This window comes from Octopus sinensis, linkage group LG6, assembly GCF_006345805.1.
Source record: "Octopus sinensis linkage group LG6, ASM634580v1, whole genome shotgun sequence".
NCBI classification, from domain to species: Eukaryota; Metazoa; Mollusca; class Cephalopoda; order Octopoda; family Octopodidae; genus Octopus; species Octopus sinensis.
Window position 1 is genome coordinate 49,960,827 of NC_043002.1, and position 23,745 is coordinate 49,984,571.

Sequence of the window (23,745 nt, forward strand, 5' to 3'; positions counted from 1 at the left end):
CATGTCAGTTTAACTGTCAGACAGACACACACGCATAGACATCTATCTATCTTTCTATCTATCTATATATATATATATATATATGTGTGTATGATACACACACACACACACTTACACACTGTTATTACTACTACTGCCACAGCAGTCAGCCAGCAAGTGCGTGTTTAAGAATCTTCAGTCATTCCATCACCACCACCCGCCAACAACAAATAATCATGCCAGATCACACACACACTCACTGGGAGCAGAAACAAATAAGTAAATAAACAAACAACAATGCCTGTCAGATACACACACACATAGAAACAATAAACCGCAGAAGTGTAGAAGAAAATAAAAAGCACAAATACAAACTTCAATTTCTCTCTCTCTCTCATACACACACACACACACATGTATATAGATAGATAGATAGATAGACAGCGAGCTTATAAGGACAGCGGAAATGATAATACCCACGACCAAACATTTTAGAACAAAAATACCCACAAATTTCATCACATGCCTAACATCGTCATCGCATCACTACCCGCCAAGATAATTTCGAAAAAAGCAAACAAAATTCAGTAAAATACAAAGCAAAAAAACTCAAAGAAAGAAAAAAAAACATAAAAAAACAAGTACAAAAAAATGGTAAGAGATCTTTGATTCTGTTGACAGATCTGTTGGGTGTTAAGCAACAAGACGCAAGAATGTATATGAAGATGATATATAAAGGTAAATAAAAATAATAGACAACAAAGCTTCAAGGTGTAAAGGGAGACAGGGTGGTGCTAATGATGATGATAATGATGCTGGTAGTGGTGGAACCAAAGAACAAATTCCACGCCAACACCATCACGCTAAACCATGAAAATAAACATAAACCAACATATGTATGCCTCTTAACCACACACACACAGAAAGAGGTGTGTGTGTGTGTGTTGTGTGAATGAAGCGCGATGGCAAATTCTTCATTTATATGTATGTGTATAATAACGATATGACAGCAATATACACCCTTTCATTAAGTGTGTGTGTGTGTGTGTGTCTGGGGTGCACACCTACAGAAACAACCACAAGCTCACACCCTTATAAATATTGGGTGGTTTCAGGGGTGGCTGTGTATGCATGCAAACTTAGTGACAGATAGCTTACACAATGTGTTACTATATACATATAGTTTGTGTACATGGGTGTATATATATATATATATATATATATAAGAAATACATGAATGTTGCATGACGTGAAATGGAACGGAGTGCACAAGAGAAAAAAAAAAGGCAATAAAAAAACGATAAAATGAGGATGGAAAGACCTCCACCCCCCCCCCCCCCCACAAACAAGAAACGGTAAAGATGCAAATATTCTAAAATATGAAAATGTTTTATTTGTTTGCTTGCTTGCTTTTTCTTTTCTTTTTTTTTCTACATCGGCATGTGTCACCCGCCAGAATTTACGTGGACGAGGGGCAACTTTGCTCGTGTGACATTCATGCCTTTCCCAATAAATTATGAAAACAATTTGACGACAAACAACTAATAATAACAACCGCTAAAAAGGCAATTAAGAAACGAAGAGAAAAAAAAAAAGAAAACAGTAAAAATATAAATGAGGAATATGTAAAAAAAAAAAAATTAAAACCACAACACATACTATTACTTTATATTAATATTTTCTTTAATGTTTTCTAATAATATAATAAAAAGAATTCTCCGTTTATTAGCCACAAGGGCAAAATGAACACACGAACATTATGATGATATATGGTAAACGTACTTACATTTCAAACGTTTAGGGCAGTTCTGTTTTCTTCTAGGCATTGTCGACCAAAAAAAGTATATGAAACAACCGTCCAAAGCGATGTGAAGGAGGTCTATGGGTAATAATAATTTTAAATGAACCGCATGTGTCTTACTGCTTCGCACTTTGTCTTTTTCTGTTTGCTTTTTTTTTTTTTTTCCTTTTTGTTAACGTTTAACCATTAACCATTAAGCCGTCTCTATTCCCTCACCTTCTTTCATTCGGCCCTCTCTCGCTCTTTCTTTCTTTCTTCCCTCCTTCCTCCCACAGAAACGGAGAAGAAAAAAGAAGAGGAAGGAGAAGAAAGAGGAGGGGGAAAGAAAAAAAAACACAGCAACACAACCAAGACACACTCTCTCTCTCTCTCTCACACACACAAACAAACAAACCTAACCTAACCACAGAAAAACCCGAACGAAATCTAAACCAAAACCAACCAACCAGCCGACTGACCGTAATCGCCGACCAAAAGCGAGCGACCGACCTTCCCGTTTCGCTCCGGCGACCCGGAAGTACATGGAGACGCTTCGCCTAGGTCAGGTCGTACTCGCGCGCGAGCGCCAAAGAGGGAGACAGAGAGAGAGGGATAGAAATGTAACAGATAGAGAGGAGTAGCGGAGAGAGGAGAAACGATTAAGAGTACATATAGAGGGGTGGTGAAAGAAACAGTAAAGTGAAGGGGAGTTTAGATAGATTAAAAAGAATGAGACGGAGAAAAGAGATTCGGAGAAATTATTAAAGAGGAGAAGGAAAGAAAGAGATTGCTTGAATATGAGAGGGGAAAAAGAAAAAGCAGAGTAATGAAAGAGAAGGAGAGAGAGAGAGAGATACTGAAAGTGTGAATGAATGAGTGAGAGAGGGAGAAAGGCTAAAAGAAGGACAGAGAAGTATATACATAGAGAGAGAAAGGCTAAGTGAATGAGAGAGAAAAAGAAAGAAATAACGAAAGAACAGAACCAACGAAAGGTCGCTGCGCATGCGTGTCTCTTGTTTCTTATCGCACACATCCACAAATCTACTTCCGCCGATTTTTATGAGCTGGTTTTTCCCCCCAAGTTTTTAAAAAGAGTGAGTAAAAAAACAACAGAATGGATTATATTTTATTTTTACTCTGTTTAATTTCTACTTTTTCGTTCATACATCGTTTAATTCTCATGATTCCAGGTTTTTACGGAGCATATATATAGGGCGTGGGGTATTTTTTTTCTCTCTTTACGAGTGGGGTGGTGTTTTCGTTTAGTTGGTAGTGGGTATGCTAAATTATTTATTTTAATTCCCCTTTCAAGTTTTTTTTCTCCTCTAAAATTAAATAGAGTAGACAAATGAATCGTTGAGGAGTAATCTTAAAGTCCATTAGTTTGTTGTTGAACCGATCAACTGTTTCAATAAAACCCAAATATACCCGTCTCAGTCTCTACCCGAAACATCTTAAACTTGTGTCCACCTTGATAAGAGATACGTCTACGTTGGACAAAATTGAACTGTGATTGATGTTTTCCTCATATTAAAATCACCGTTAAATTATAGACATGCATATACACAATACGAATATACATACCGTCTATATGTAATGCATGTCTCTATAACCTAAAAATACGTGTACACATAGGTATATATGTATTTATTTATGCATAAATCTATGTAAGACGTACACATAGTTATATGTATGGATATATATGTTCTGGTTTAATAGTAAGGATTGAAAAATGCGATGAACATAATAATATACACACACTCGAATGTACAAGCAATTATAATGATCGTTATTAACGATTCGTTAGCCATAATAAATGCTTGTATATATTTCAGTATCTCTAACCGATTATATTTGTGTGTAAATATTTATATATAATTGTATACACGCACACTCATGTGTGCAAGTATGATAAACAATGTACATACATGTATATCTATGGATGCATATACTGAAGCATTTATTATACGAAAGATTATCTCTGCTGAAGCTAATTCTTATCTCTGCCCGACATCCTTGTTACTTTTAACACGTAGATAATCCTTATAAGACGAAATAAAACAAGCAGGAATAACAATAAAAAGAAGTTATTAAACCAACAAAACGAAAATAGAAATAAAGTGAAATCTAATTGCGAAGTAATTATTCTATAAACTACCACTACGCCTGGCTACATATTGCTGTAGTATCCTTTCTAGCCATCCATATTTCGTAATCGACTATCGTTCGTTTGTGTGGTGAGTTGTCTGTAATCTGCCTGGTGTAATTATATAAATAACAAGTTGTTTTCTTTCTGGTTGGGTGTAAACTTGCAAGATGTCCACGCGATACTATCATCATCGACATCGCCGTCTAATTGGAGTATTTTTTTGCTGGCTGGGAGGCACGAGGAAAGCAAACAAAGGATACATAACGGTGTTTAGAAAAAACGAAAGAAATAATGAAAATAATCTGTTTTTGTCCCGAAACGTTTGCCACACTTTTATCCTGCGGAGGAGACCTTACAGAAGTTTACTGTTTAGATTTTTCTACGAGTGTGTATCCGTGTGTGTGTGTATATATATATATATATATATACATATTTATATATATATATACTTTATTTAAAGCAGCAGAAAATTCAACAAAATCTGTTACTCTGAGTTTCTCGTTGCCGTCCATCAGACAGTTTTTGCTATATATATACACACATATAAAATGTATATCTTTAGACACACATCTGTCTGTTTCTATATATATATATATATATATATATATATACACACATACACATATCTATTTCTGTGTGTGTATATACTATTAATTCATAGTGTTTCAGAAACAGGACGGAGAGTAAATTATATTATGAGTGTTATTAATTGGTTGTAATGACAGCGATTATAGAATAAAAATTAGAATTTATACAATTGAGTTAATTTCTACTCTAGAAGTTTTGTTTTCGAATGTACCTGCTGATTAATACACATACCTTAATACCCAATATAATATAACATTATATATATATGTATACACACAGTGAGGGCCGTCCTCAATAGCTACCGTGACTCCCAGTGCAATGGGGATGGTTGAGGTTATGTCTCTCTCTGTGAATGTTCCCCCATTATAATTTTATCCTCGTACATCAGAACTGTGATGTTCTGTGTGACACATACATGTATTGATTACCTTTGGAATAATATATTGTTGCATATGAGTGTGTGTGTATATATATATATAGCGTTTCAGTCATTAGATTGGAGCCATGCTGGGGCCACCGCCCTGATGAATTTTTAAGCGAATGTATCGACTCCTGTCCTTATTTTTAAAGCTTGGTACTTTATCAGTCTCATTGGCCGAATCGCTACGTTACGGGGACGTAAACATACCAGCACACAAACATATAGGCGGGGGTAAAGAATATGCACACCACTCGTTTTCGGCTTAGCCGTAACGCTAAACCTCACCCTAAACCCTAACCACCAAGTGTGCGTGTTCTTTACCTTTGCCAGATATATATATGTATACGACAAGCTTCTTTCAGTTTCCGTCTATCAAATTCACTCACAAGACTTTGGTTGGTTCGAGGGTTATAGTACAAGACACTAACCCAAGGTATCACGAATGGGACTGAACCCTCAATCATGTGGTTGAGAACAATTTTACATTCCACTGAAGGATTACTTAACTCTTTTTGTAGAGTACGTAATAATTCTTTTACAAGAATAGAGTTGACAGTGACTTATAAAAGAATTATTTATATATATAAAATTGACATATTTATATATTCATATATATGTTTGTATATATAGATTTATATACATATATATATATATATATTTATATGTATGTATATATATGTATATTTATATATGTATATATGTATATATATGTATATATATTTACATATATTATATATATATTCATATATATATATATATATATATATATATATATATATATACACACTTTTATATATGTATTTATATATATAAATATATTGGTGTACGTATTTATATATATATAAATACATATATATAGTGTATATATATATATATATAAATATATATAAATACAACCCATGCTAGCATGGAAAGTGGACGTTAAATGATGATAAGTGTATATATATATAGAAATATATGTAAATATATATAAATATACATATATAAATATATAACCACATGGTTCCGGGTTCAGTCCCACTGCGTGGCACCTTGGGCAAGTGTCTTCTACTATAGCCTCGGGCCGACCAAAGCCTTGTGAGTGGATTTGGTAGACGGAAACTGAAAGAAGCCCGTCGTATGTATATATATATATATATATATGCGTGTGTGTGTGTTTGTGTTTATCCCCCTAGCATTGCTTGACAACCGATGCTGGTGTGTTTATGTCCCCGTTACTTAGCGGTTCAGCAGATAGAATAAGTACTGGGCTTACAAAAGAATAAGTCCCGGGGTCAAGTTGCTCGATTAAAGGCGGTGCTCCAGCATGGCTGCAGTCAAATGACTGAAACTAATAAAAGAGTAAGATACATTTTAGGGTGGCCATGCAGTTCACAGTACTATGAGTCTGGTGTGGATGGGGCTCAGCTTTGTGCTAGGGGGTGATGGGGGTTACCATATATTGATATGTTATATTTATGTCATATTTGTTATATTTATATATGTCATATATTTAATATATATGTATGTTTATATAGGCATATATTATACTTATATATATTGTACTTATACATATATATATTTTTAGATTTATATTATATATTTATGTTTATATATATATATATAGAGAGAGAGAGAGGAGTGGCTGTGTGCTAAGTAGCTTGCTTACTTGGCACCTTGGGCAAGTGTCTTCTGCTATAACCCTGGGCCGACCAAAGCCTTGTGAGTCAATTTGCTAGATGCAAACTGAAAGAAGCTTATATATATATAGATATATATATATATATATATATATATATGGCATTAGGAAGGGCATCCAACCGTAGAAACATTGCCAGATCAGACTGGGCCTGGTATAGCCTTCTGGCTTCCCAAACCCCAGTTGAACTGTCCAACCAATGCTAACATGGAAAGCGGACACTAAACGATGATGGTGTGTGTGTGTGTCCATGTTTGTCCCCCAACATTGCTTTATAACCAATGTTGGTGTGTTTACGTTTCTGTAACTTAGCAGTTTGGCAAAAGAAACCAATAAAAAAAGTACTAGGTTTACAAAGAATAAGTCCTGTGATCGATATGCTCAACAAAAGGTGGTGTCCGGCGTGGCTGCAGTCAAATGACTGAGATAAAAGAATCTCTATATAATACCTGTATATAGATAAATATATATATATATATATATATATTATATATATATATATATATATATATATATAGATAATATATATATAATATATATATATATATATAATATATATATATATATATACACATATATATCTATAATATACATATATATACGTATGTATGTATATTTAGCCAATCGTTAGTCTGCTTTTGTATTTATGCAGTGTTTGCTGTGGATCTAAGGTCATGCATATTGGTAGTGGTGTTAATGTAAATGCAATTTTGCAGAACGATCCCTACAAAGGGAATCTGCTCTGTTTACATCTGCTGTCATGGTTCCAACACAAAGATTAAAGTGATGATGTGCTTTGTACTCAATACATGTGGCTTACGTAGTAACCTTAGGCACATAGACTAGAGTTAAGAATTAGAAAGAGAGAGATGGGTGGATATGAGTGTAGAGAATATTCAGTAAGCCTTGAGAGTACACCATTGGGTCAGGTGGCCAAGAATGAGTTTTCTGCACATGACCTAGAAATGGGGAAGTGTGGTAGAGACATGAAGATGGTTGGATGCAGCATCTTTTACTTGTTTCCTTTTTATAGGAGGGAGGTAGTCAGAGTGATAAAGAGGTCATATTCACTGCAGGTGATGGGGGAGATGAAAGATTGAGGGATGTGATTGATGAAAAGGTAGTCAAAAGAGGGGTATTCAATAGGTAGGTTGAAGTTGGGGTTAAATTGCAAGTTGAGGGGCAGCCAGATCATCATTTAACATCTCTGTTTCTTGATGGCATGGGTTGGGCTGTTTGACGGGATCTGATGTGTCCAAGAATTGCATTGTACTCCATTGTCTGCTCTGTTTTTATAGCTTGATGCCCTTCCTAATTCCTTCCACTTTACCACTCTTTTGTATGCCACCTGCACATTTTAGGGTGGCCATGTTGTACACAGAACTATGAGTCTGGGGTGGGTGGGGCTCAGCTTTGTGCTAGGGGGGTGAGGGGGATTACCATAAGAGGTGAGGTCCAGAGCAGGTTCCTGCAGAGGGAACTTGCTCTGGCCACATCTAGTAGGGGAAAAGGATGGGGGTGAAGAGATAAAGAAAATGATAAATAAGAACTGCAAGACATAGATGATGGCAGTAAGGTGCCCAGGCGGCCCTACAAGGCACAAGTTGAGCAGAAGTATGTAGGTGAGTGGTTTACAAGATTGTATGGGAAAATGAATGAAGGGTAGGGAGATGAGCAAATGGAGGCATGTATTCATTATATTGTTTGTCATAGCTTGGCTTTCTGGTTAAGAAGTTCAGTTTGTAACTATGTAGTTTGGTGCCTTCTGCTATAGTCTTAGGCCATTGAGTACCTTGTATGTGAATTTGGTAGAAACTGTGTGGAAATCTGTCGTATGTGTGTATATACGTGTGAGTTTGTGTTTGTATCTCTACCATTTCTTTTGGCTTATTCATGTCCCCATAGCTCTGCAGTTTGGCAAAAGAGGTCAATAGAATAAGTACCAGACTTGAAGAAAACCAAAGTGTTGGGGGGTCAATTTGTTTGGCTCAACTCTTCAAGATAGTGTCCCAGAGTAGCCACAGTCCAATAACTGAAAGAAGTGGAAAATTAAAGAGATCTTGAAATCATAACAGGCTATATTGGATCAATTATGTCCCTCACACTTTATTTTCACTTTCCCATTTTGTGCTCTGTTACCATCATACTCTTCTTTCTTTTTTATTTATTATTTTTTTGCATCCAAGACTTTTCATTACTCTATCTCCTGGATCATGTTACCTTCTGTTATTTCTCTATTGTCTTTGTCACATGTTAAATGTATGTATCTTTCTCAGAATATTGAATGCCCCTTAGACTCACCCCACAATCACACCTCCCTCTTTTCCCTTTTTACTCTCACTCATACCTCTATCGCTCATATTTCTCTATAAAGAGGTTGGCAAGTGGTCAGTCTCTTTAGTCATATCACGAACATGGTTACATCCTTAGTACTTGTTTCATGACAAACACTGTATAACAAGTAAGGCTGAGGGCATCATTATTTGGACTTGATGAGGGCATGACACCTCTCTAGTGCTGAGAGCCTAGCATTGAGTTGTATGGAATCTCAGACTTGCATTTTGCTGTGGTTTCAGTAAGATATATTTTTTTGCTCAAGACAGTGTGACTACACAGGTGTACAAGAGAAAGAAAGCAGTGACAGCTTGAACTAGAATGTGTGAAGAGAACAAGAGTATGGTAGCTGTGAGTGAGTGGCTGAGGTAGAGGTGAGAAGGGTGATGGGTCACAGTGGAGGCAGAGAAAGGCTAGAGTGTTAGATGATAATAGTAGGCAGGGAATGAAGTGATAGCTGGGATAAAAGTAAAGCTCACTGGGCTATAGTTGAATATACTTGCCCCAAATGCCATACAATAAGGCTTGATCCTGAAAGCGGGGGGGGGGGGGGGGGGATAGACTAGGTTTCTACATCATTTAACATCCATTTTCCATGCTAGCATGAATTCTTATCTACCAAATATACTTACAAGCCATTTACTGTGGTATAGTTGAAAACACTTGCCCTAAGTACTGTAGTATGGGACAGAACCTGTAAGCCATGTCTGTGTATGTGTGTGTGTATCATCATCATGATTTGATTTCTGTTTCCATGTTATCATGGGTTGGATGGTTTGACAGGAGCTAGTGAACCAGAGGATTTGCATCAAAATTCTGATGTCTACTTTGGTATAGTTTCTAATGCTGGAGGCCTAAATTTAAGTCAACCACTTTACAGAGGGTACTGGGTGCTTTCTATGTGGCACTAGTGGTGTCAACAAGTAGCTCACATGGCAAGTCCCCTCACCTTCAACTGAGGTGGATAGGTGTTGAGGATGATGGTTTTAAGCTGGGTAATGAGAGGCTAAAGGATGATAGAGGTTCAGGAACAGGTGTCTTGCTGTTGGGAAGTATATGGCTATCTTAGCTGGAACAGGAAAAATATGCTAATGACGAAGCATCAGGGCTCACTTTTAAGTTACTGGAAGCTGGATCTAAAGTATTATCGAGGGACCGGAACAGGTGTTTTACTGTAGGGAGATATATGGTTACATATATGTATATTATAAAGGCGGCGAGCTGGCAGAAACGTTAGCACGCTGGGCGAAATGCATAGCTGTATTTCGTCTGTCATTACGTTCTGAGTTCAAATTCCGCTGAGGTCGACTTTGCTTTTCATCATTTCGGGGTTGATTAAATATGTACCAGTTACACATTGGGGTCGATGTAATCGACTTAATCCGTTTGTCTGTCCTTGTTTGTCCCCTCTGTGTTTAGCCCCTTGTGGGTAGTAAAGAAATATATATGTATATTATGAGTGTATGTCTTGAATTTGTTTTCTGTTTTTGCTTCGCCTGTCATCATCATTGTTTAATGTCTGTATTCCATACTGGCATGGGTTGGATGGCTTGACAGGAGCTGACCAAACTCCAATTGTCTATTGTAGTATGGTTTCTATGGCTGGATGCCCTTGCTATATATATATATATATATATATATATCATCATCGTTTAACGTCCTTCTTCCATGCTGACATGGGTTAGACAGTTTGATAGGAGCTTGCACTATGCTTCTGTGTCTGTTTTGGCTTCATTATATATATATATTTAAACTTAAAGCTTATAATTATTATTTACAAAATTTTCACTCATCACTGTTTTTTAATTTAATGCAGAATATATGTGTAAGGCAAGTGGAATTGAAATCAAATCCGATGACAGCACTGCATGACTGGCATCTGTGCTAGTGGAGCGCTAAGAGCACCATCCGAGCATGATCGTTGCCAGGGCTGCTGACTGGCTCCCATGCAAAAGAGACTGATAGAATAAGCACTAGGCTTACAAAGAATAAGTCTTGGGGTTGATTTGTTAAAAACAATATCTCTGTTTGCCCCTCCCCCCATCACAGCTTGACAACCAGTGTTGGTGTGTTTACGTCCCCATAACTTAGCATGCTAATTTTCAGAAGCAAAATATCACCTTGACCCTTTAGCATTCAGATTACTCTGTCAAATGTAATGCTTTTTCATTCACACTATTTTGAAGTGTTCATGTGTTAGTTCATAGCTTTAGAATCTTGATGATGATGATGCTTATTTTTAGAATGACCTTGTAGAGTAGGTGTGAGTGGCTGAATCTGGCCAGTTTGAACATAGAACAAGTAGAATATTTGGGCTGGTTATCATCATCATCATTTAATGTCTTCCCTCTATGCTGATATGGGTCAGACAGTTTGACAGGAGCTGGCCAGGCAGAAGTCTGCACCATACTTCTGGTGTTTTTTTCTTACAGCTGGATGCCCTTCCTAACACCAACTACCCCACTGAGTGGGCTGAGTACTTTTTACTTGGCACCAGCATAGGTGAGGTCAGTTTTGGCTTGATTTCTACAGCTGGATGCCCTTTCAAATGCCAACCACTTAACAGTGTGAACAGGGTGCTTTTTAAGTGGCACCTGCACTGACAGGGTCTCCAAGTAACTTTGCAAGACAAGGAATCTTTGAGAGGGGAGGGGAGGAGAGCATTGGAGGAGGTGATCTTGTGTCAGATGATGAAAGGAGACAGAGACAGAAATGGAGGTCTTGCTGTAGAGGAGATATATTGTTACCCAACCAGAGAGGGTGAGAGAGTCAGAAAGAAAGAGAGCAGAAACAGGTGTGTTGTTGGCTGGTTTAAATACCAAAGGGTTAAAAATAAAATTTTATAAATCAGATTTGCCATAAATATATGTTATTAATTTTCCTTAATTTTTATCAATTTTGTAATTTCGATCTATTCCATTATAAACCTATTTCTACAAAATTCCTTTTAAAAAAGGTGTATTTTTCAGGAGGTTATAGGAATCAGCATTGGTGATCTGACACCAAACTGGAGTTATTTCTCCCACTCTCTCTCTCTCTCACTCTCTCTCTCTCTCTCTCTCTCTCTCTCATTTATAGGTGCAGGTGTGGCTGTGTGCTAAAAACCTTGTTTCCCAACCACATGGTTCCAGGTTCAGTCTCATTGCATGGCACCATGGGCTGACCAAAGTCTTGTGAGTGGATTTGGTAGACGAAAACTGAATGAAGCCTGTCGTATATATATGTATATGTTTGTGTGTCTATGTTTGTCTCCTCACCATTGCTTGACAACTGATGTTGGTGTGTTTGTGTCCCCTTAACCTAGTGGTTCAGCAAAAGAGTTCGACAGAATAAGTAATAGGCTTAGAAAGAATAAAATAAGCCCTGGGTTGATTTGTTCGACCAAAGGTGGTGCTCCAGCATGGTCACAGTCAAGTGACTGAAAAAATACAAGAATATATATATATTCTTTTTTTCTTTTTTTATTTTACTTGTTTCAGTCATTTGACTGTGGCCATGCTGGAGCACCGCCTTTAGTCGAGCAAATCGACCCCGGGACTTATTCTTTGTAAGCCCAGTACTTATTCTATCGGTCTCTTTTGCCGAACCGCTAAGTGACGGGGACGTAAACACACCAGCATCGGTTGTCAAGCAATGCTAGGGGGACATACACACACACACAAACACATATATATATATATATACATATATACGACAGGCTTCTTTCAGTTTCCGTCTACCAAATCCACTCACAAGGCATTGGTCGGCCCGAGGCTATAGCAGAAGACACTTGCCCAAGATGCCACGCAGTGGGACTGAACCCGGAACCATGTGGTTGGTTAGCAAGCTACTTACCACACAGCCACTCATATTTTTTTTTGTAAAATTATTCTTTTATATTTTTTCAGCCCTAAGTCAGTGACCATGCTGAAGCAAGAATTTAGCATAAACTTTTACAAACTTTGCCAACATTTTAAAAGTTTTGGCTTGAATTTAAGCAGAATATATGTGACTGCAGTCATGCTGGGGCACCACCTTGAATTTTTAGCTGAATGAATCAACCCCAGTGCTTATTTTTTAAGCCTGGTACTTATTCTAGCCATCTCTTTTGCTGAACTGCTAAATTATGGGGATATAAACACACCAACACTGGTTGTCAAGCTGTGATAGGTGGGGGACAAACAAGACACACACACACACACTTTTTTTCTTTAATTTATTTCAGTCATTTGACTGCAGCCATGCTGGAGCACTGCCTTTAGTTGAACAAATCAACCCCAAGACTTATTCTTTGTAAGCCTAGTGCTTATTCTATCAGTCTTTTTTGCCAAACCACTAAGTTACGGGGATGTAAACACACCATCAGTTGTCAAGTAGTGATCAGGGAGGGGGCAAACAGATACACAAATGCATACATTTGTGTGTATAAATATATATATATATATATATATATATACACACACACATACACACACAACAGGCTTCTTTCAGTTTACATCCACCAAATTCACTCACAAGGTTTTCATCAGCCTAAGGCTATAGTAGAAGACATTTGCCCAAGGTGCCATGTGGTGGGACTAAACTGGAAACCATGTCTTTAGGAAGCAAGCTTCTTACCACACAGCCACTCCTGTGCCTTTGTTAACCTTCTGTTTGTAAAAGTGTATATATGTGTGTGTGTATATATATATATATATACACACACGTGTGTGTGTGCATGCACATATATATATTTTTTTAAAGTTTATAAAAGTTTGAAATGAATTGTCAGTTTGCAGTCATTTTTACATATCCTCCTTTATTTTTATAACAGACATCTCAATCTGTGTTTGTGATTCTCTCTCTGCATGTGTATGTTTTGTGTGTAGCATTCCTTTACTCATTGCCTGCCACCAAGCCTGGTATGTGTATTCATCCTCTACCTCTCTGTATCTTATCTTTATTCTCTCTCACCCTCTTTCATTATACGATGCAAAGCAGGAGTGGAGAAATCCATTAGCCAACCAACCAACCAGCCAATATTTGTATCAGGTATCAAATAGATTTTAAATATATATATATATTATATATATATATATATTATATATATATATATATATATATATACACACACATACACACACAACAGGCTTCTTTCAGTTTACATCCACCAAATTCACTCACAAGGTTTTCATCAGCCTAAGGCTATAGTAGAAGACATTTGCCCAAGGTGCCATGTGGTGGGACTAAACTGGAAACCATGTCTTTAGGAAGCAAGCTTCTTACCACACAGCCACTCCTGTGCCTTTGTTAACCTTCTGTTTGTAAAAGTGTATGTATGTATATATATATGTGTGTGTGTGTATATATATATATACACACACGTGTGTGTGTGCATGCACATATATATATTTTTTTAAAGTTTATAAAAGTTTGAAATGAATTGTCAGTTTGCAGTCATTTTTACATATCCTCCTTTATTTTTATAACAGACATCTCAATCTGTGTTTGTGATTCTCTCTCTGCATGTGTATGTTTTGTGTGTAGCATTCCTTTACTCATTGCCTGCCACCAAGCCTGGTATGTGTATTCATCCTCTACCTCTCTGTATCTTATCTTTATTCTCTCTCACCCTCTTTCATTATACGATGCAAAGCAGGAGTGGAGAAATCCATTAGCCAACCAACCAACCAGCCAATATTTGTATCAGGTATCAAATAGATTTTAAATATATATATATATATATATAATTAATGAGAGAAACAAGATGTAATATATGAGAATTTTTATTGATCACTACCATCATTTCGACCTGTCTACCATCGATCCCTCACGAGTGGGATACTGTACAACAGTACACACACACACACACACACTTCATCATCAGCACTTTTCATCTGTTTTTCTTTACTGGCATGGGTTAGTCTGATTATGACAGTTCACTGAGAGCCACTACTCCTATGGACTGGTGCTTATATGGTGTTATTTGATTTAATTTCTATGGTTGGATACCATTCATTTTGTTAATCGTTTTTCATGGTACACACAGTGCATTTTCTTGTGGCACCAATGCTAGAATGGTTGAATGATCTTCAGGGAGACAAGATTAGAGAGACCTCACACTTTTGCTTGTTTTCTGCTCCTTTCTAGCCAACCACTTTACAGTTTGAACACCAGATGAGGAGCCTTGTGCATTGTAAAATATGAAGAGATCTCTGTAGCCTAACGCTGGGAAAAGTGTGAGAGAATAGTAATGACTGAAATGGTTGTACAAGTGTAGTGGAGTGTGAGATGTTGTGACGCAGCCATGTTGACCCAATCTACTTGGCATCACAAATTCAAGGCCTACATGACATTAGGACATTTTAATATTTCCCTTATTCTTCAAGGCATTTTAATATTTCCCTCATTCTTCAAGAATTGTTAGCATGCCGGTTAAAATTTCTCTGAGGTTGACTTTGCTTGTCATCCTTATGAGGTCGATACAGTATATACCAGTTGAGCAATGGAGGTTGATGTAATTGATGTGTGCCCTCCCTTGAAATTGCCGGCCATGTGTTAAAATTTGGAACCAATATTTCTCTCATTCTCTCCCTTGCCTTTCTTTATGTGTGGGAGCATGTTTGGCTTGGTTTTGTTGTTAAGAAGCTCACTTTGCAACTATGTAGTTTGGGGCTCAGTCCCACATCACAACACCTTGTTGCTTTCTACTAGTCTCAGGCCATTGAGTGCCTTGTAAGTGCATTTAGTAGAAATTGTGTGGAAGCTTGTTGTGTGTCTGTGTGTATCATTGTCATCATATGTCTGTTGTCCATGCTGGCATAAGTTGGACAGTTTGAGTGAGCTGGCATGCTGGAAGGCTGCACCACTCTCCCGTCTGACTTGGCATGGTTTTCTACGGCTGGGTGTCCTTAATGCCAACCACTCAGAGAGTGTAATGGGTGCTTTTACGTGCCACTGGTACAACACCGGGATGCTTATATATATAGGAAAAGTGTTTATATTAATCAAGTTTGATTAATGAATTATAATGTCTCTCATTCTGTCTGTATGTGTGTTTGCATCTAGTGCCAGAAAATATTGTTGATGAAGCACCTTCAGTGTCCAGTCAACTATGTTTCAATCATCTCATTCCAGAGTAGGAGGGTAGAAGTGTAAATGTAAGTGTAGAGAGAACTCAATAACTCAGGTTATGTACTTTTGCTCTGGTGACTAGGAAGGGGATAGGAGGAAGAGAGAAATAATGAGTGGGTGTAGAGAGAGAGAGAGAGAGTAATGCTTGGTGGCCAAAGGTAAGGATGGAGAGTGAAAATTCATCCTTACAGTCTCTCTCAGCTAGCATCAGATTGAGCTCTGCTTTCTGTAAATTGTACTCAATCATAAAGCAGGTGCAACTTCATATCAGAACTTGCATACTTTCCAAGACATGAAATATACAACATTTCTGTCAGTGTGCCTCAAACTGGACCTCTCTTGGTTGCTAGAAAAATTGAGCCAAAGAGGAAACAGCATCCTCAGTTAAATTTAACCCACAACACAAGAAAGGTTTCTGCATGGTGCTTCTTTATTTTATGCTTGTTGACATGTGGGGACACAGGCTGACTAAAAATATCATACATGAGAAGAGTCATGTAACTTGTGGTGCTGTGTAGGGTTTAGGAATGGTTTCAGCTAAGTTTATATGGGCTGACATAATTCCAGCTTCGATTTGCCATGGCCAAATCCAGACAGTGTTGAATTCACACAACTGTCAGTGCCTTAAGGGAAAAGAAGTAATGCAACTGGAAGCACCTGTGAAAGAAGTGCTGCCAACAGTGACTGTTAAACAGCAGTTGGTTGGCTCTATATTCTGCTTAAATGCAAGTGGTGCCACAGGCAGTACTGCTATACTGTATGTGAACCCCAAAGATGTTTTCTCTCGCCACAGCAGTGCCTACAATTGCAGCTACTCTCCTTAATGTACAAGGTGTCTCATAACTGATCATTCAACTTTATTCTTCACCAAGTGTTCGCGACCAGAAAGTTGATAGAGCAGATAGATCTGTTGGAAAGCAGTGAAATTGCCATGGGTCACAAGCATATCTTTAAGTTTATTGATTGTAATCCACATTGTATCAAAGGCAGCAAGAGAAAACTAGAAATAGATTTTTTTAAAACTATGTAGCATTCAGATGTGGAGATGCAATGGCTCAGTGGTTAAGGCAGCGGACTCGTGGTGGGAGGATCGCTGTTTCGATTCCCAGACCGAGCGTTGTGTGTGTTTATTGAGCGAAAATACCTAAAAGCTCCACGAGGCTCTGGTAGGGAGTGATGGCGACCCCTGTTGTACTCATTCGCCACAACTTTCTCTCACTCTCTCTTCCTGTTCCTTGAGTAATGCTGCGATGGACTGGCGTCTCAACCAACTGGGGGGAACACATATGCTGCAGAAACCGGGAAACCGGGCCCATGAGCCTGGCTAGGCTTGAAAAGGGGGAAAAAAATGAGCATTCAGATTACTCTGACAAATGTAATACTTATATATTCACATTATTTTGAATTAATCATGCATTGTCTTGTAGCTTTGAGATTTTGATGATGTGATTGTTCATTTTTAGAATGACATTATAGGGTAGGTGTTAGAGGCTGGACCTGGCCAGTTTGAACATTTGGATCTGATACAGCCAATTTAACCCTTTAGCATTTAAATTGACCATATCTGGCCGAAATTTTTTATCTGTTTTACGTTCACACTGACCAGTGATCTCTCACACCTACAATGTCATTTAAAAAATATACAATCACATTGAAATCTCAAAGCTATGAGATAATGCATGATGAATTCAAAACAATGTGAATAAATAAGCATTACATTTGACAGAGTAATCAGAATGCTAAAGGATTAAGTATGGATCTAGGCCACATGTTAGACAGGTGACACTCATGTATGTTGTGGTTTATAGGGTCTTGTGATATGGGAATATGGTAAAAATGTTGAGGAAAGTGGTAGTGGGGATGGGATGCGGGTAGGTCCCCAACTGTCATTATGTGAGCTGCATGAATCAGAAATGAGTGGGTGTCAAAATTGTAGACAAAGCAGAAGTGTGTGTGTGAGATCATCATTTTAATTTTCACTTTTTCATGTATTCCATAGACTGGACAGGGTTTAACGAGACAGATTTTCTATGGCAAGATGCCCTTCTTGTCAACATTCCTCACCTGTTTCCTAAGTAAGTAAGGTAATATTTCCCTATGATGAAACTTCTATTCACAGAAGATTGGAAATGAAGGATGTTGTTTGCATGACGGTGACATCTGTTTACGACTACCATGTGATGTCACAGCAAGGAGACACACATACACACAATTTTGAAGGGCTTCTTTTAGTTTCTGGTTACCGAATCCACTCACAAGGTTTTGGTTGGTCTGGGGCTATTGTAGGAGACACTTGTTCATGGTGCTCTGCAGTGGGACTGAACACGGAACCATGTAGTTGGGAAGCAAACTTCTTGCCATACAACTTTGCCCACATATATATATATATATATATATATATATATTGGAGCCTGGTGCAGCCATCTGGTTCGCCAGCCCTCAGCCAAAATCGTCCAACCCATGCTAGCATGGAAAGCGGACATTAAACAATAAGTGTGTGTGTGTGTATGATGAATTTCTACACATTTCTTTTCAGTTTATGATTGTTTCTAAAGTTTCATCAGTATAGTATATATATTGTGTGTGTGTGTGTGCACAGTAATCTTAGCTATTTCTCCACCTTGCTAAATTCCAAGCAGTTCATCAACTCTTAGCTACCACCCAAACACCTACCCAGCCACCCACCCACCACTGAGGCCCTGATTATTCTAATGATAACATCACTGTGGTAGAAGATACGCTGATAGAATGAAATATAGAGTATGTTATACATATGTACATGTAGGTGATATAGCTAGCTAGCCGGCTAGAGACAGATACATGGCATTGTTGTACAGAGAGAGAGAAGGGGTGGTTGGTGTAGTTTGATAAAGATAGAATGTTGCAGAAGTACACTAATGAAAATTGGCATTATTATAGATAGGTAAGCTGATGGAGTTAGACAGCTGGTTTGATGTATAGATAGATGAATGCAGAGTTAAAACTGAAGGTGTAGGAACAAAATCAAGCTTTGATAGTTCATGTCACTGTGTTTTCATTAGGGAGTGGCTGCTACTGATATTCTTAGTCATATTTCTTTCTTCTAGTTTAATATTTACCTTTCAAATCTTTATTTAAGAGAATGTGTATGTGTGTTCTTAGAGTGCAGAGAACATGAATGTCCTCTTTGTATTGTCTCCTGCCAGCAGATGTGTTGGCATTGAGAATCCTCGGCTGAACTACTAGGGCTTCTTTTCAGTTTCTACCCATCAAGTTTGCTTGCATATCTTTGTTCAGTTCAGGGATATAGTAAGTAGTCCCAGGTGCCAAACAGTGGAACTGAATGCAGAATGACATGGTTGCAAAATTAGCTTCTTAAACCACATGACCATACCTGCACTTGGCTCATGGATATAGATACATAAAAATATACAAACATGTCTTTTCAGAACTTTAACTCCATATTGAGCGTAGGGTGCCAACAAGGGATTTCCATTTGCCTCAATCTTTGACACTAGATTGCAGTTGTCCCCAGGTGTAACTGCTTGTCAGTGCTTCAGTTTCTGTGGATCTTCTCCATGTTGCTTTTTGTCTGCCATGCTTGCATCTCCCTCAGCATGTCCATCACAGGTTTCCATAAAGCGTGTCCCAGCCAACCCTATTTCCTCCTCTTGACCTGAGTTTTGATGGGTTGCTGGTTTGCCTATTCCCACAAGGTGTATTTTTATGGTGAAGAAACTCCCTCTTGAGTTTTAGTTTATCAGTAAACTGAATTGTTTTCCCTGTGGATATTATGTTGGGGGCATTGTGTTCCCTGTACACCATCATCAAGCAGACCCAATGTAACATTGTGTACTACAAAATGGGTCTTTTGAATTACAAAAGCCAATCTCATCATCTTTGTTTAATGTCCGTTTTCCATACTGGCATGGGTTGGACGGTTTGACTGAGGTCTAGAGAGCCAGTGGCTGCACCAGGCTCCAATCTGATCTGGCAATGTTTCTACAGCTGGATGCCCTTCCTAATACCAACAACTCCAAGAGTGTAGTGAGTGCTTTTTTCCACTGGCACAGGAGCCATTCAGGTGGGCCTGGCAACGATCACGTTCAGATAGTGCCTTTTATGTGCTACTGGCACAAGGGCCAGTCAATGGGTACTGGCATCAGTCATGTTTAGACGGTACTTTTTACATGCCACCAGCACAGGAGCCAGTCAGGCGAATCTGGCATTGACTGGGATTTCTGTGGAATTTTCATCCAACAATTTTATTCATAAAGCTTGGGTTAACCCAGAGCTATGATCTACGCAGTAGAATCAAATCCAGATCCTTGTGATTAAAAAGCAAATTTCTTTATCACATAGATAAGCTAGTGTGACTGTGTGGTTGAGAAGCTTACTTCCCAATCATGTCATCTTGGGTTCAGTTCCTCTGTGTGGCACCTTAGGCAAGTGTCTCCTATATCCCTCGGCTCGCCAAAACCTTGTGAGTGGATTTCATAGATGGAAACTAGAGGGCATCCAGCTATAAAAACCATGACAAAAACAGACAATGGAGCTTGGTGCAGTCCTCTGGTTTGCTAGCTCCTGTCAGACCATCCATCCCTTGCCAGCCTGGAAGATGGACATTAAATGAAGATGATGATGATTGTGTGTGCCCCTTATTTAGACATTTTATAGATGATTGTAAATGAACATTGTCTTTCAGTGTTCCATAAAAAAAAATGTCTAGTCTAGTAATGGGAAAGTATTACTTTGCTTGGAAACAGGCGAAGGTTGGTGACAAGAAGGACATCCGACTGTAGAAAATCTGCTTCAATAAATTCCATCTGATCCATGCAAGCATGGAAAAATAGACATTAAATGACAATAAGGATATCATCATCATCATTTAACGTCTGTTGTTCATGCTGGTATGGGTTAGATGCAGAGCTAGCAAGCTGGAGAGCTGCACCAGACTCCAGTCTGATTTGGCATGGCTTCCACAACTGGATGCTTTTCCTAATTCCACTCACTTTACAGAGTGTGCTGGGTGCTTTTACAATAAGACTGCACGAGCACTTTTACCTGGCACTGCCAAGAGTGCCTTTTATTTGGCACCAGCATAGGACTCTTGCAGGTCAATCCTCTGTGTTTGAAGTGATATCCGTGTATAATACGTTCTTGTGTTTTTTTTTTTGTGTGTGTACATTTTTAAAATGCGTTTTTATTCATTTTCCCACATGTATTGCATATATTGGTTTATTTACTGGAGTAGCAGCTGTTGCACTAAAGTGCTTTTTGTTTTGCTAACCACAACCTAGACTTAATTCACTCCCAAGTACAGGGTGGCCATAAAGTCATGCACCATCCTGCAATATGTGAAATTCCTCACATTCTCTCTTTTTTTTTTCTCTTTTCACAACTGCTGATATTACTCCCAAACCAATCCTCAATGGATGGAGGCAGATAATCAACAAGGTGGGGCAAGGTAATGGTGTGGTGTGGGATTTGGCACAATCAAATAATTGGACTATTTTATTTTGAGGGCTCTGTGACAGGTGATTCACATCTGGACATGCTTGGCAACAAGATGATGCCTCACGTGCATTTGCTTGGAAGGGGAAATCCTGTCTAGTTTCAGCAGGATGGGGCTCTGCCCCATTATGCAGTACAGGTTCGTGATTTTCTGAATGAACATGTTCCAGGGAGATAGCTCAGGCATTGTGGGCCAATTGAATGAGCACCATGGTCACCAGATTCCACTAAGTGATTGTTTTTTTTTTTTTTGTGGAGGTGGTGAGGGGGACTCCTCTGACGATATTAAGTCTTTCAGGAGAAAACCACATTTCAAGTTGAGGACAATGTAGAATCTTTGGGGTACCAAGTTATTAGCATAGAGGGATACCTGATAGCCTTCAGCATCATCTTGGACTTTTTCTTTCTTTTTTTTTTTCATACTTTTTTAAGAGCTGGAATGAGGAGAGTTGGACATTCTCTTCCCACTACACTCATCATTTGCAGTTGTTGTTGACTTAGATCAGTCTTTCTCAACCTTTTTACCCTTGCATAATCCTTAAAATAAATTACATGTCTCAAGGAATCCCTGCACCAAAAAAATTATCTACCATATCTTTCTCATATTTTTTCATTGTAGTTCACTTGGTAAATATCATATATATCAATAGGGGGTCCATAAATTACAGACATCACTAAATGTATCCCCAATGGCGGTTATATTTTTTTGATAACACAATAGATAGGATGATGTCTGTATTTCAATAACCAATATGTTGTGCATTTATTACAGTCATTAAGTTAGCATTAGCTTATCTCACTCTTTCTTGTGGGACCCTAGGGTTCTGGGGAATCCCGGTTGAGAAACGCTGACTTATACAAATGATCAAATGGTGTTTCAGCCATGGCCATCTGGTACTTAGTTATTCCAGCTCCTATCACTCTCCTTCCCAAAACATTGCTGACACTCTACAAGGTTCAGGTCCAGTACTATTTCCATATTTTGGTTGGTGCTATTTCTTTGCATACAGAGAAGTGCATCCGAAGAATCACTACTCAACTGCTTGACATAGTCACTAACTGACATGCCCCAACCTCTGTCCCTTAGGTGTATTGTATCTTCTCTGTGTCTTTTCTATCATGAATATATCATGATATATCTCTTTTTGGGGGCTGGCTGCTCTTGTACTCCCTCCTTTTATACACCTCTGGCCCACTTGTCCTTCCACTTCTTGCCACCCTAGTTACATTTAGCACTTCCTTGTTGTACACTAAGCACTTAGCCAGTCCTGTCTCCCCAGAACAACATCCTTCTGGAATCCTCTTACTGCTCGTGTCTTTTCTGTAGGTGTTGTTCTTCAACTCTTCAAATAAAATATTTATGGTGTTGAGCTCATAGGTCTTGGAGTGCTTGTGGAGGGCATGGGTAGTGTGCCTTCTTTCAGACTCATCATCATCATCACCACCATCATCGTTTAATGCCTATTATTCATTGCTGGTATAGGTTGGACAGTTTGACAGGAACTGACAAGCCAGAAGACTGCACTGAGCTCCTGTGTCTGCCTTGTCATGGTTTCACTTGGTTTCTACTGCTGGATACCCTTCCTAGTGCTAACCGACTACTTTATCATGTGGATGGAAGCACTCAGTTGGTTACGATGACGAGGGTTCCGGTTGATCCGATCAATGGAACAGCCTGCTCATGAAATTAACGTGTAAGTGGCTGAGCACTCCACAGACACGTGTACCCTTAACGTAGTTCTCGGGGATATTCAGTGTGACACAGAGAGTGACAAGGCCGGCCCTTTGAAATACAGGTACAACAGAAACAGGAAGTAAGAGTGAGAGAAAGTTGTGGTGAAAGAGTACAGCGGGGATCACCACCATCCCTGCCGGAGCCTCGTGGAGCTTTAGGTGTTTTTGCTCAATAAACACTCACAACGCCCAGTCTGGGAATCGAAACCGCGATCCTACGACCGCGCGTCCGCTGCCCTAACCACTGGGCCATTGCGCCTCCACTTTATCATGTGCACTGGATGCTCTCTTTTTTCTTTTTGTAGCACCAGCACTAGTAAATGAAAAATCCAATATGTCCTTTTTTTTCAAGACAATAGGATATTGATTTAAAGGAAATTTGGCTGCTATTCCTAACAGCTCTAGGAACCACCTCTATATGTTTTGGGTTTACTTTTAGCATACACTCTATACTTCCCACAAACTATTTCTTCCGGTTTTGTTTCCGCATTGCTTGC

General features: G+C 38.6%; 2 protein-coding genes across 4 annotated transcripts in view; one reads left to right on the forward strand and one right to left on the reverse strand.

The window, feature by feature from the left end:
• The window catches only part of LOC115213034 (teashirt homolog 1-like), a 425,208-nt gene extending 422,885 nt beyond the window's left edge, over window positions 1-2,323 (reverse strand). For both annotated transcript variants that reach the window (XM_029781938.2, XM_036503883.1), the window contains exon 1: window positions 1,766-2,323. In XM_029781938.2, the coding sequence (XP_029637798.1) occupies window positions 1,766-1,805 (40 nt within the window). In that variant the 5' untranslated portion in view covers window positions 1,806-2,323. The remainder of the gene's footprint in view (window positions 1-1,765) is intronic.
• Window positions 2,324-2,732: 409 nt separating this feature from the next.
• The window catches only part of LOC115212984 (zinc finger protein 845-like), a 335,566-nt gene continuing 314,553 nt past the window's right edge, over window positions 2,733-23,745 (forward strand). For both annotated transcript variants that reach the window (XM_029781851.2, XM_036503885.1), the window contains exon 1: window positions 2,733-2,853. The gene's annotated coding sequence lies outside the window, so the exon portion shown is untranslated. The remainder of the gene's footprint in view (window positions 2,854-23,745) is intronic.